This window comes from Siphateles boraxobius, unplaced genomic scaffold (genome assembly GCF_051911475.1).
Source record: "Siphateles boraxobius isolate OS27281-9 unplaced genomic scaffold, OSU_SipBor_1 19, whole genome shotgun sequence".
NCBI classification, from domain to species: Eukaryota; Metazoa; Chordata; class Actinopteri; order Cypriniformes; family Leuciscidae; genus Siphateles; species Siphateles boraxobius.
Window position 1 is genome coordinate 15,753,056 of NW_027508799.1, and position 14,777 is coordinate 15,767,832.

General features: G+C 38.8%; 1 protein-coding gene across 1 annotated transcript in view; it reads right to left on the reverse strand.

Annotated features, from left to right (window-relative positions):
* The window catches only part of LOC143741650 (copine-8), a 161,428-nt gene that overhangs the window by 105,725 nt on the left and 40,926 nt on the right, over positions 1 to 14,777 (reverse strand). The window contains exon 2 of the mRNA XM_077233941.1: positions 5,424 to 5,464. Within this exon, the coding sequence (XP_077090056.1) occupies positions 5,424 to 5,464 (41 nt within the window). The remainder of the gene's footprint in view (positions 1 to 5,423; positions 5,465 to 14,777) is intronic.

Consider the following 14,777-nt stretch of genomic DNA (forward strand, 5'->3'; position numbering starts at 1 on the left):
TTGTTGAAGTCCCTGGACAGCGCGGAGGGAACATCACAATGTGTGCAGCGATTACCCACCAGGGCGTCATCCATCACCATGCTACCCTTGGCCCCTACAACACCGCCCATCTGATCACATTCCTGGACACCCTACACAACACACTCATTCCACCAGATCAGGTAGATGGCCCAGAGCAGCTCAGGTACGTTGTCATTTGGGACAACGTAAGTTTCCACAGGGCTGCTCTGGTTCGTAACTGGTTCACTGCACACCCACGCTTTTTAGTTGTTTATCTCCCTCCATATTCTCCATTCCTCAATCCAATTGAGGAATTTTTTTCTGCCTGGAGATGGAAAGTGTATGACCGAAATCCACAAACGCGTATACCTCTTCTCCAAGCTATGGAGGACGCATGTGGAGATATAGCAGCTGATGCTTTTCATGGCTGGAATCGCCATGCTAGGCAATATTTCCGCCGCTGCTTGGCCAGGGAAAACATTGCTTGTGATGTGGATGAGGTGCTGTGGCCAGACCGAAACAGAAGAGAGGATGCAGCATAGTTTTTTTTGTTTTTACTGTAACTGTGTACAGTAAATTCTTCTGTTGTTTTGTATGTAGTGTATGTGCAACTTTGTGTTGGTTGGGAATGGGATGCACACTCTGTTCATGTTTTTGTGGGAAAAATAAAATATATTTGTTACCGTGTATTTGTGTGTTCTGAGTATAAAAACAATATTCTCAAATATTTTACAACACACTTATGTATGTACTGTCTTTAGTAAGTGTAACACTGAACAAAAAAAGGGCTAAGTCATTATGATGAATGGAGAAGAAGTGTTTTCCATTCATCATAGTGTTTTACATTGAGCACATCAGTGTTCAACAGGTTCTTATAAATGTCTATTCATATGATGGTTTGTGTGTGTCATTTGAAAACAAAATACCATTTTGAGAAGAAATAACATTGTTTTGAATGTAAAGTTTCATTTTGCAGGAGAATTGAGGGGTTTTGCCCATTGTGTGTGTGTTTTTTTAATTGTGTGTAGAGTTCTGAGAATATGAGGCATTCTTTCAGAAAATGTGTGTAAACAATCGAGAAAAACTGTAATATATATATATATATATATATATATATATATATATATATATATTGAAGAATGTTGGTAATTAAGCAGTTTTAGTGCCCATTGACTTCATTGTATGAAACATTTTATTTTTCAAAATCTTTTTTTGCTTTTTACAGAAGAATGAAATTCATAGAAAATCAAACCTTTTAATACGGCAGTCATTATTGTCATAATATTAAACATTAAAGGGATAGTTCATCATAAAAAAAAAAAAAAAAATAGAGTGTCTCTTTACATCAAGTGCCAATAGTTCGCCTTGAGGCTAGGCTATTTAGACTAACTTTGCCTATAATTGTCTGATTGCGCCAGACAAAATTATAAATTAAGTAGAGTAAGGCGGGTAGTGTTAGTATTTGACGCGACCGACCCAAGTTTCTGAAACTCATTCTTCTCCCTTTTCCCATCACATATCAGCTCAGAGAGGTGTTTATTTCAAATACAATGAAAAACATATTTGAAAAGTGGAAGTAAAGTGCCTAATGGCTACCTAATAGAATAAATAAAGTGTTTAGTGGCTATTTAATTGGCCTATTATTGAAATTGGATGAGGTGTCCTTATAAAGACATTTGTACCAGATTTCATGTGTAAATTCATGCATACAGTTAGTGAATGAGACCCAATGTCCTAGAGCTGTGGGTAGAGAAAAATGGCTACAAAATGTGCAATACAGAAATGTATGCAATACAGAAATGTAAAGCCTAAGGCACGACTACTGAAAAATGCATTTTTCATTTCTTATAACTGAGTGTGTGTTCATTTTTCCATTTGTGTCATGGTTAATGGTAACTCTAAGAGACTTGGCCAACATTACTCAGCATGATTAAGATAGGGGCTCAGCACAAGTGCCCACTTGCATGAATGCAAGGACCCTGTCAGCAGGCCAGGAAGACCTGACGTCTATGCAGTCCAGCTGATCATGAACAGAACCAGTGAGAAAACAAATGCCAATAACATAAAAAAGACTTACAAAAGGTCAAGCATAGCTACAGCAATGCATGAAAGTGAAACAGATGGAATAGTGGACAAACAAATCTGAAAGAAAAGAGAAGCAGGCAAGAATAAAATGAAGCAGGACAGTAAGACAAGTATAAGCATTAGAAGTATGGAAATCAATACATATAATGAAAATAATAGCAGGGTGATTGAAAGCAGAGGTGCTCACTGTTCCTGTTTCCTGTTCACACATACACATGGCACAAAAGGAAACATTAAAGATGTTCAGCACTCATTGTTCTTGTTATTGTTCACCCCCCTGTTTGCCAGCAAACACACCTGATCAATAAATACAGAGTGTTTTCAAAGATTTGATGTCAGATTTCAGTGACTATAGTAAATATAGTATAATAAAGTATGTAAGAATGTAGCAAATGAATGGGTGAATGAGTGAATGATTAAGTGACTAAGAAAGTCAATAAAGAAATGGGTGAAAAGTGAGTGAGAAGAAATGTGAGAAAAAGATATGAAAAAGTTTGTGAATGAGAGAGATAGAGATTAATTGAATGAATGAATGAACGAACGGACGAATGAAAAGTTTAAGTAATGAATGTGTTACTGTGTGAATGAGTGAGCGAATGAATTAAGGTTTGAGGGAATCAGTGAAAGATGAGCAAGTGATTAAGAGAGTGACTGCAAGAGTGAGTGAATGAATGATTGAGTAAAAGACTGAAAAAGTGAATTTTGGGGTGTGTACGTTTTAAAAAAAAGTTTTTGAAAGAATACCTTTATGGTCACCAAGGCTGCATTTATTTGACATATAAAAAACAGTAACATTGTGAAATATTATTACAATGTAAAATAACTTTTCTATTTTAATATATTTCACTATTTAATTCCTGCACAGATAGACCCCAAGTGGTGCTCAAGAACTTTCCCTTTTGGCTAAATAAGTGAATGATTTGCTGTAAGCAGTCTGCAGTGTGCTTTCAGAAACCCTTCACCTTCCCCAGCTCCACCTGTATACAGGTTTTTTTTCATGCATGTTATATGTGCAGCAGCAGCAGCGTGTCTTACATGCTCACAGCAATGTCTGTGAATGTATTGGCAGTAGCTAGTCTTGGTACTTGATCTGCAGCAACAGCGTATAGCAGATCTATTCCAACAAGACCAAATACATTCACATTGCCATATCCATTACCATGCCAATCTCTCCGAGAGTTATCATGACAGAACTATTAAAACAGCTCACTACAGTCAGCCTAACTTAGGCAATAGCCCTCTGTTAATCTTAACAACCAGCAAGCTGGTCTGGCCTTGATGTAAAATAGTCATGCAAGTTCAGAAATGCCATCAAAATTATTAAAAATCCCCCCAAAATTTAAGATATGAATTGCCCTTGTATGAGTTATTGTGTGTTGTGTTTATAGCATAATACAGTTAAACAATTTCACACAATCAAAGAGTGCTGTTTTCTTGAATATCAGCAGGATTGCAAAATGTGACATCAATTTTACACAACAGTTCAATAAACAATGATCAATAAAACAAGTTGATCATATGAATTGACCCTTTTTAGACACAATGTTGTCTATTTTTACTGTTTTTGCTCTATTTTGTTAACAAAAATAGTTCCAAACTAAAGTGTTTTGTCTTTTGAAAGATTCACCGTTTTTGAATGAATCGGGTGAGTCAATGATTCAATGACCCATTCAGTTGACACTTGCTTCTTTCATGAATGAATCAAGCGGTTTGAACGAATTGGTTGAATGAATACATGTGCAGCAGCAGCATGTCTTACATGCTCACAGTAAGTAATCTGTAATTTTACTGTTTATTAATAATTATAAAAGGACTGTGTTTTTTTTTTTTAACTTGAGCACCTGCCCCCCAAAATGTCTGTTTACAGCCCTGAATTCCTGTGATTGCAAAGCTGAAAGTCTTCAGTGTCATACGATCCTTCAGAAATCATTGTAATATGCTGATTTGGTTGTGAAGAAACATTTATTATTATCAACGTTGAAAACAGTTGTCCTACTTTAAATCAATTATTTTGTGGAAAGAGGGAAAGACAAAATCTAGTAAAATAAAAATAAAAATTCAGGATTCTTGGATAGGGTTAGGTTAGAATAAAAAATAGAATAGAACTGAAAAGTTCAAAAGAACAACATTTAATTGAAATCGAAAACTTTTGGAACATTATAAATGTCTTCCTTTCTTTTAAAAACAACAACTTTTGAATGGCAGTGTATACATGAATGAGTGAGTGTTAGGATAAATATGTTTCCATCTTCGTTTATATCGATCTAATCATTTCTTGTACACCCTGTTAGTCACATGCTCATAAAACATGTGCTATTCATCATCCATAAGGAGCAATGTTGCATATGATATAATTATGAATGAAGTTCTTTGTCTCTCTATGGATTATTTCAGCTCAGCTGACAGTCTCCTTTCTTCTCTATATGGACTTGTTATTCTATTTGTTGGTTTCAGCCAACACATTAGACCTGCTATATAAACGATGGGACGAGCACAATAAAGCTGACTTTGAGTGAACTGCACTTCTGTGTGTGTGTCATTCTTGGTCCCCAGATCTAATGGTCCACTCTGCTCTTCATTGATCATTGACTTTCATTGATATCCAATTTTATCTAACAGTGAGTACAAATGAATCTTGACCAAGCAAGTGAGGACTGAGTGAACGAGAAAAGTGAATGAGTGGTATGAGGATCTGTAATTAGAGAAAATAACTGGCAAGTATTATTGATAAGGTTGTGGTGAAACCTCAATGCTGTTGGAATATGGATATGATGAACCTTCATATGAAGTTGTTGAAAGTTGTCATAAAATTCTAATTATGAGAACTATTTGAGAGTAGGCCATTCAAATAATAAAAAAATCATTAAAAAAAAACAGGGAAAAAAAAGATTCTGAAATCTTTGAAAACACCTAAAGTAGGTTAACAACATAAAGTATCATCCTTTAGACAGCTCTCTTTGCCTGTACTTTTGAATTTGGATAACTCTTATATTGTGGCATTTAGATTTTCTCTTCAGAAGGACTTTGTGGAGTTGAAGGCAAATGTTACAATAATCAGGGCCGCCCACGGTGTGTCTATATCTGAGGCCCGTGCCAAATTCAGATCTGAAACTGCACACAATCAGTTCGAGAGAGCGCAAACAGAAAGCAGTGAGTCATGCGATTGTGTAAGCTTTCAGACTGAGTAGAAAGTACCTTCTTAACAAGGCTGAGAGCAGTTGGTCGTACACCAGGTCATAGTAAATCACGGCAGAATCTTTAAGTTGGATTGGCATATTTCACAGTACAAGAATGCATTTGAGCAACAATTAAAAAAGGGACAAGAAAGACATTCTTACTTGGATCTGATTTGGAAAACGTGTCTCTGTCGAGAAGGTTTCTGTAAAAGGAAATACACATGAACAATTACAGGAAGGTAGACAAACTGGTTTGATATGTGTGTGAAGTATCAAAGAGTAAAAAGTAGTATTGTGTAGGGAAGGCCAGATGTAATTGTAACTCCTTTTTTTTTTATTTGTATTTGGAAAAAGTGTTCTATTAATAGATTTAAAACGAGAAAGACTAAATAATACAATTGAACATACTTTGTAATATAAAATTATTATGCACAAAAAAAGTGTACCTAATTGCATATATCTGTCAGGTACAGTCTAGATGATGATGAAAGAGTTCAAACAGGCTTATATAAAGAAAATATTTATTAATAACTCAAATAATCCGCAAGTTAAAAAGCCAAGAAACAGCATGTACACACAAACAACACCAGACAATGAACTGAATGAAATGAGGAACTTAAATACACATGGTGATTGAACTCAATGACGAACAGGTGTCAACTAATTAATCAAAAACCATGGTAATAAACGAAGAGCGGGAAACTGGAACAAAGGAAAACAGGTAACTGAGAAAAAAACTCACTAAGGGAACATTTACATGAAAAGATATGCTAAAACCGGAGACATTTTTTCTTTTGAGTTTTCCCCGTACAGACCAACGATTTGTCAAAACGATACCCATTCACACGGATCCGCGAAAACAACTAAAAACGCTGCCAGGCCATTAGATGGCCATGGAACACTATAGACTGAACACGTAATACGCATGTGCATGACATCATCATCTTCAGAGATTCGTGTTTTTGTCGTTTACACGGAGACCGTTTTAAAAAACCCGTTTTCAAAAGTTCGTGTTTACAGGCACCCATTATTAATATTTGCTTGTATTTGATACTCATATTTTTAGCTGTCAGGAATGACATCTGTTAGGGTTAAGCTGTGAGATAAATAAATAAACTCAACAATGCTTTATTTAATCAAAAATACAATAAGAACATTAATACTGTGAAATATTATTACAGTTTAAAATAGATGTTTTTCTATTTTTCCAATGCTATTTAAATGTATTTACAGCAGCCATTAGTTCAGTGTCAATACTTTTATACTTCAAATCTTCTTTACTGAGCATATGCTGATCAAGTGTCATCACAACAGCTTGTTCATGAATTATATAAATTAGAGCATAACAATTTCCGTTCTGTCACACCTGACCCCAGTCTCTCTTCCAGAGTCACTTTAATACCAAATACAATGTGTGTCTTGACCCTCACAAGCTAATTACGAAGTACTAATGAAAAGTGACAACCATAGAACACCAGGTTAACTGCAGAAAGATCCATCGCAAAATTCACAATAAGAGCAAGCGCATATATAATGACATCACAGCCATGACCTTATTAACATGTGACCACTCCTATTTACTAATGCAGTATTCATGAGCTTGGCCTAGGGTGAAATAACATATGCAGTATTTAGTAAAACATTACAAAGATAATTTACATATAGAAGTCTTAAAGGTACAGTATCATGTTTAGAGAGGCTAGAAAAATGGCACAAAATCTTGACTTGCATTATAAGTGTACAGATATATATAAACGGTTGAGAATATGGATATTTTAAGGTAGACGTTTGAGGTAACCTTGGCAGGTGCAGCAGGGAAGAGTTGAAGTTCCACATCTGGCTTTAGTAACTGTGCATTAGTGCAGGTTTTGAGGTAAATGATTGTGTCAGTGGTGGGTTCTGAAAGTCTGCCTTGTCCTCTCTGATAAAATCGTCTCTGGTTACGTATGTAACCCTAGTTCCCTGAAGGGAACGAGACGGTGCGTGACAACGCTTTGGGAACGCCCCTGCGTGAGTGCGTCATGAAGCACGTATTAAATCAGTCCAATGGCGAGACCGAACGTCATAGGCGGGTGACGTCATCGACCGGAAACTATATAAGCACCCCAAAACACAAGCGGGTCAGCTTCTGATAAGACTGAAGCAAGTGCTCACGGGCATGCTGGAAGTATGGCATAGACACGCAGCGCCTCGTTCCCTTCAGGGAACTAGGGTTACATACGTAACCAGAGACGTTCCCTATCAGGGATCTCGAGCTGCGTGACAACGCTTTGGGAACGCTAATACCAACGTCGCCATACGACCAAGTGTCCGTCGTGTGAAGTCAGAGCGCACATTCGGACGAAAGCACCTGCGCCCCTGGAGTGGAGCTGAAGTCGAGATGATAAAACTTCACGAATGTGTGCGGTGAGGACCAGCCTGCCGCATCACAAACATCCTGGATTGATACTCCTGACAGGATAGCCTTAGAGGCAGCCATACTCCTGGTTGAATGAGCCCGGACAGCCAAAGGAGAAGGCTGACCGGCAGACTCATAGGCAAGTGAGATGGCCTCGACCACCCACTTGCTCAACTTCTGCTTAGATACTGGACAGCCCTTCTTAGGGGGTCCAAAGCAAACAAATAGCTGTTCACTCTTTCTCCACAGGGCAGCTCTGTGGACGTACGCATCTAGGGCCTTTACAGGGCAAAGCAGATTTAGTTTCTCTTGGTCCGACGTCAGAAATGGAGGAGGACAGAAAGCCTGCAGTACAATAGCCCTGACCACATTGGTTGGTACCTTGGGAACGTATCCCGGCCTAGGGAGGAGGAAAGCCTTCACCATGCCTGGTGCACATTCCAAGCACGAGGGAGAGACCGACAAAGCTTGGATATCTCCTATTCTTTTTAAAGAAGATATAGCCAGAAGAAAGATAGTTTTAAGAGTGAGGAATTTTCCGAAACTTCTTCAAGGGGCTCGAACGGTGCTAGAGAGAGACCTTCTAGAACAACCGCCAGGTCTCAGGTCGGCACCCTCGTGCGAACCGCTGGCCTCAGCCTCAGAATGCTACAAAGGAAACGGGTTACAAGTGGGTGTCTCCCGAGAGAAGCACCACTCAAAGGGACGTGGTAAGCAGATAAGGCGCCACATAACTGGGTCCAGCTGGTGTTCTCTACACCAAGAGGTGAACATTTTCCACCTCAAGGCATATAATTTCCAGATACTTGTACGCTTCGCCCCTGAAAGCGAACCTCAGGAACTTCCTGTGTTGTGGAAGGATGGAAATGTGGAAGTACGCGTCCTTTAGATCTATCGTGACAAACCAGTCCTCGGACCTGATCTGTGACACGATCTGCTTGAGAGTAAGCATTTTGAATTTGAGCTTCCCGACTGAGCGATTTAACAGGCGCAGATCTAAAATTGGACGTAACCCCCCATCCTTCTTTGGAACGATGAAATATCGGCTGTAATAACCCAACTCTCTGCTGGTAGGGAGAACTCGTTCTATAGCCTCCTTCAGCAGGAGAGTTTTCACCTCCTGTTCCATAACCAGAGCCTGCTCGGGGCCCACCACTGTGGGCAGAACCCCTCTGAAGCGAGGCGGGCGTGATCTGAACTGAATCGCGTACCCCTTCTCGATAGTCTGCAGGACCCAATGAGATACATTTGGAAGGCTTTTCCACTCTGCCAAAAATTCTACTAAGGGTACCAGTCTCTCGAGACTGGCCTCTGGAATATTTTGAGTGGCAGACACAGTGCCCTGTAACGGCGCACCGGCAGGGAACAACTGGTCTGACCACTCTAAACCGCTCCTCAGAGCGGGCGGGCGTCCCTCGGGAAAGCGCTCGTTGGGACCGTCTACGCCCCGGCACGCAGGCGGGGTTGGCAGAACGGGCCCCTGAGGGAGAACGGGCGCTGTGTACTGCGGCGAACACCTTTCTCTCTTGGTGGGGACCACCCTCAGTACCCTGACGTTTCTGGCGTCAGGGCTTCTTCTTCGACGAAGCCTTACTGGCGACAATAACCGCCCTCAGATCGGCCAGATCGGCCAGAGAGCCGCACCTCAGCCCAGTCTTGCTGGGGAGGAGCACGAGACGCGACACTCCTTTTCTGTTGCGCCCGGTGTGAGGAGCTACTCGACGGCCGGCACGGAGGGGGAGAAATTTCTGGAGCGCCGCCGCCTGCTTTTTCTCTTCCTGAAACCTCTCGATGACCGAATTCACTGAGTCACCGAAGAGGCCAGCAGTTGAAAGCGAGGCGTCCAGGAGAAAAGATTTTTCCTTTTCTTTTATGTTGGATAAATTCAACCATAAGTGTCTCTCCGTTGCCACCATGGCTGCCATAGAACGGCCCACTGATTTGGCCGTCTCCTTGGTGGCGCGGAGAGATAGATCTGCTGCCTGACGTAATTCTCGAATTACGTCAGCACTAATTTCATCCCCCTCACACATATCTTTTAATAGGTCTGCTTGATATGCTTGTAATATTGACATAGTATATAAGCACACTGCCGCTTGACCTGCCGCCGAGTAAGCTTTGCCCACCAAAGCCGAGGTATTTCTTAATGGCTTTGTGGGCAATGCCGGTGTCTTAAATGACGATGCCGTATCTGGAGATAGATGGCTCGCTAGCGTTTCTTCAGCCTTAGGCATCGCCCCATAACCATAATTCTTAGCCCAAGAAATATTTGAATAAACAGATGTTTGCTGGCTAAATATTCTGGAAGACACTGGTCTTTTCCATGACCTCGACACCTCGGTGTGGAGGTAAGGAAAGAATGGAAGACACCGGCGTGGAGGTGCAGCACGAGACGGCAGAAATCTTTCATCTAGTTTACTTTTTGAACGAGATTCAACTGGCCACTCAATGCTTAATTTTTCTACAGCACGAGTGAGCATCTCCATAAGCTCCTCACTAGCAGGAGACTGAAGTGACGAGTCCCCAGTCTCTGCTGTATCAATACTTTCAACATCCAGATCCTCAGAACTGGATAATTGAAGTGATGGTGCCTCAGCCTGGGGGGAAGAAACCGCAGCGCGTGCTTCCACACTCGGATCTGAGGCACTGGATCTACCAGGTAAAGGCTGAGATAAGGCAGAGCCTGTCTCAATCCCCGCTGATAGATCCATTTGCGATCCCCACGATTGAAGCCTATTGAAACCGCGGGGAGCGCGCACCGAAACACTCTCCTCGAAGAGGGCTCGGCGGGAGCGGAGCGTTTTCATTGACATACGCCCGCAATGCTCGCAACCAGCTCCCTCGAGAGCTGACTGGGCATGCTGCACTCCCATACAAACAACACACAGATCGTGAGTGTCCCCACCCGTGATATAACGTGGGCAGGGATGAACACACTTTCTGAACTGCTGTCCGCTCGCCATATTATATATATATATATATCGTCTCTTTATAGTTTTTTTATATGTGAAAAACTCCTGCCTAGCAATTTCTAAGGACAGACAAAAACACTTTGAGACACAGACTGATATATTCACATACAGAGCGCTTGCTGAAGACTCAGAAGCTGACGCGCTTGTGTTTTGGGGTGCTTATATAGTTTCCTGGTCGATGACGTCACCCGCCTATGACTTTCCGTCTCGCCATTGGACTGATTTCATACGTGCTTCATGACGCACTCACGCAGGGGCATTCCCAAAGCGTTGTCACGCAGCTCGAATTCCCTGATAGGGAACTTGAGTTTTTCTGTTCCAAGTGGATAAACGTATTGTGCTGAGGGACTGGAAATAAAGTCTCTCCGATCAAGAGCTTACACACAGACGATCCATTATGAGGATGTGCTTAGTATATCCTTTGACAACCAGGACAAATCCCTGGGATTGTCACAGGACTTTCATTTAGTGTTTAATGTACTTCCCCTTTGTACCTGCTCCCTATCCTCGAGGAAAACTACAGATTATTTTCATGCATATGGATATCATCAATGGTATTTATGGACACACAGAACATATATTTACAGTGAATATACTTTTAACGGAATTTTAGCAGCAAAGCAGGCCGACCCGCATGCGATTGTGTGATATAATCGCTTACCAATCCTGTTTATGTAATTATCTTCGTCAATCTTGTCAATGCCAGGTAAAAAAGTAAACCTGGTTACTTTAAAATGAAAAGGGACGTCACATCAAGACTTCTTTGAAAAATACTTCCTCTCTTATTTGGGTATAATAACAGGGGAAATAACATAAGTCTCATCTATCTCCTGGTCTTTTTATGATTTATCTAACTATCTATCTATCTATCTATTCACCTCCTGGTCTATTTATGTTTTACTATTACTATGCTTTATATTTATGTTGGTCTATTTATGTTTTATGTTGGAGCTGTGAGGTTGGTTATTTTATTTGTTTATTTATTCATTTTTAATGGGTTGTACGGATGACATATTTTCAGGTCAATTTTGTATGTTGTATTGGAATTAAACTGAGGAACCCAATGAAATACAATGTTTAAAATAATATAAAAATAAAATGAAATAATGAAATGAAAAAATGAAAAAAATATATATATATATATATATTTTAAAAAAATAAATAGAAAATTTGGTACGCCACAAACTATCCGTAAATCACTGGCATTCTGGCTTCAGAAAATCATACTACCACATTATTTATTGTATAAAATAAATTAAAATAAAATAAAATAAAATAAAATGTTATAACTGAAGTGCTTTAACAAAAATATGAATTTCACACTACTGCTTCAAATCCCGCTAGGGTTCCATTATAAGTGTAACACTGTTTTAACACTTTTTCCTGCTCATTTTTACAAGTCAGAGATGCAGTAAATACTGTATATACATCAAATTGATAAGAACCCAGAATGCTCCTTTTAATTAATCTTTGATTCCCGGCAGCTGCACACATGGGGTTACATCACAATGGGTTTCCAATGCTTGCAGGGTCCAGCGGTAAGGGCTTCCACCTGACATGCTAATAAAATTGACACATGCTTCAAGGAGTTTTCAGTGGAAAGGATGATAAACGCATAAAAACAGCTCTTTCTCTCAGCTGTAATTTCCAGTGGGTGGGTGAATGTTCCTGGCAAGCTGACGAAGGGGAAAGACCTCAAGGACAAGAAGGCGAGAGAGAGACAGACAGGCAAAGAGAATGAGAGAGAGGGACAAGAAGACATTGAAGGAGAGCAAACGAACATACAATGGAGGAGGAATGTACTAATAATGTATCTGATTACAGCTCTGTTTATTTGCAAACACTGTCACTAAACGCAATTTGCGCTGCGTAATTCCAAAACTGGCATTATAGCATAGCTTTCCCTCATTTGATCATTATTTAAAATGTGTTATGATTTATTGTGGACTGACACTTTTGGATGAGAGCAAAATTTGAGCTTAGATGAGCTGGATGAAGATATTTATGACTACTGAATATGTTACTTGTCAATTATTTGTAATTATATGCGAAATTTACTTGTGACATATATAAATTTACTTCTACATATTTTTTTTCAGTGTAGAATGATAAGAATAATCAAAACGTTATACTTTAGTTAACGTTATAGTTATCATCCTCGGTGTTGATGGACCCTAATATGTTTATCATTTCAAGTTGCCTAAATTAACATAAGTTAAAGTATTATTAAAGACCAAGAATTAACAATAGGCATAAAGTGTTTTTATAATTGAACAGTAACATGGATAAATAAAGACTGTAAAGATTTGAAGTCTAATGCTTGTTTATTAAATAATGCCAATTAATTCAAATTTATTGTACAGTTTTATCAATCAAATGTATTTGTGTGTGTGTGTGAATTTGATAGAAAATTAGCATGAGAACATTTTCAGTGTTGGGGTTAACGAAGTACAAGTAACACGAGTTAGATTACTTTTTTCAAGTAATAGTAAAGTTACCTTTTATTACCCTTTTTTTTTATTCTACGCTGTGTGAAGATGATGCTTATTGTAGTTCTAGACTAAATGTGAGCATGAATTTACTCTTCGCACTTGCACAAAGTCAGATTCAGTATTCCTCAAAATGAATCAAAACAGTGAAATGCAAACTCATATATTACGCAAACCTGCAATTATTAAAGATGTTAAATAATACAAATATATGCATTTAATCTCACTTTATTAACCAATGTCTTTGCTGCTGACCTTCCATGATCCAATTCAACCATACGAATAAGCAAAAATTACATTAGTTTGTTTATTCTTTTTATTTTTAGGATCCCATTAGCTGAAAGACTGTGCAATCAGCTAATCTTACTGGGGTCCATTATGTCCAAAATCATCACAATTAACACATATACACATTTCATATATGTACATACATACACAAACACACACTCATACATACATACAATCTAGTTTCAATTAATAAAATATAAATATAAATACCATATTATTTACAATTACCTTAATCAAAACATATAACCTACATCAACACATAACACCTTAGACTTCTTTTAAATGACAGCTTATTACAAAGCTGACAAACTTCAATGGGAATGTTATTCCACATGACTATAGCTCTACACAGGACGGTTTTCTTCATAAAATTAGTTTTTGGATAGGGGGTCGTTATATGGCCATTATTTGCCTTTCTGGTGTTATGATTATGCACAGAATTACAATACACTATTTGATTAAACAGAGAAACAGGCTTTTTCATTGTCAATGTGTTATGTATCGTAGTGCTTAAAGTAACTGTTATTCTTTGGTTTAAAGTGAGCCATGAAAGAGTAGAATACATCTGATCTCTACTTGTTTTAATTGAGCAGCCCAGAACAAGTCTTGCTGATTTATTTTTGTGCAACCTGAATTTTTGACAAGTCCTTTTTAGTTGCAGAAGACCACACCTCAGTGCAGTATGACAAGTGACATAATATTAATGACTCTGTTACTATTTTTAAAGTTTCCTGATTCACATAATGACAACATTTTTTTAGTAAATGCAATGCCGCATCCTATTCTGTTAACAATGGTATGTATGTGTTCTGTCCAAGAAAGACTACTATCAATAACCAAACCCAACAGTTTGGCCTATTCTACTCGTTGTTTTCTTTGCCCGGCTATATGTAACTTTAATTCCGATCCAAGCATCAATTTTTTTTAGTATACAGTTGAGTCATCTGCAAACATTTTCATTGATGCTTTTTTGACAGTTAAGGGCAAATCATTAATAAAAACTGAAAACAAAAGAGGACCCAAACAACTTCCTTGTGGTAAACCACAAATTAAACCTTTATAATTAGATAAAGAACCATTGTAAAAAACTCGCTGAGTTCTATGTGAAAGATAACTTTTCATTAGTGCAATAGCAGGAGGAGAACATCTGAGATCTTTAATTTCTCAATTAAAATATAATGGTCTATTACATCAAAAGCAGCACTGAAGTCCAACATGGCCACACCAACTAATTCAGAGTTATCCATACTTCTAAGCCATCCATCGGTCATTTGTGTGAGAGCTGTACAGGTATAATGTGCCTTTCTATATGCATGCTGAAACATAGTCATCAAATTATTATTCTGGAAATAATTACGAATTTGTGTAT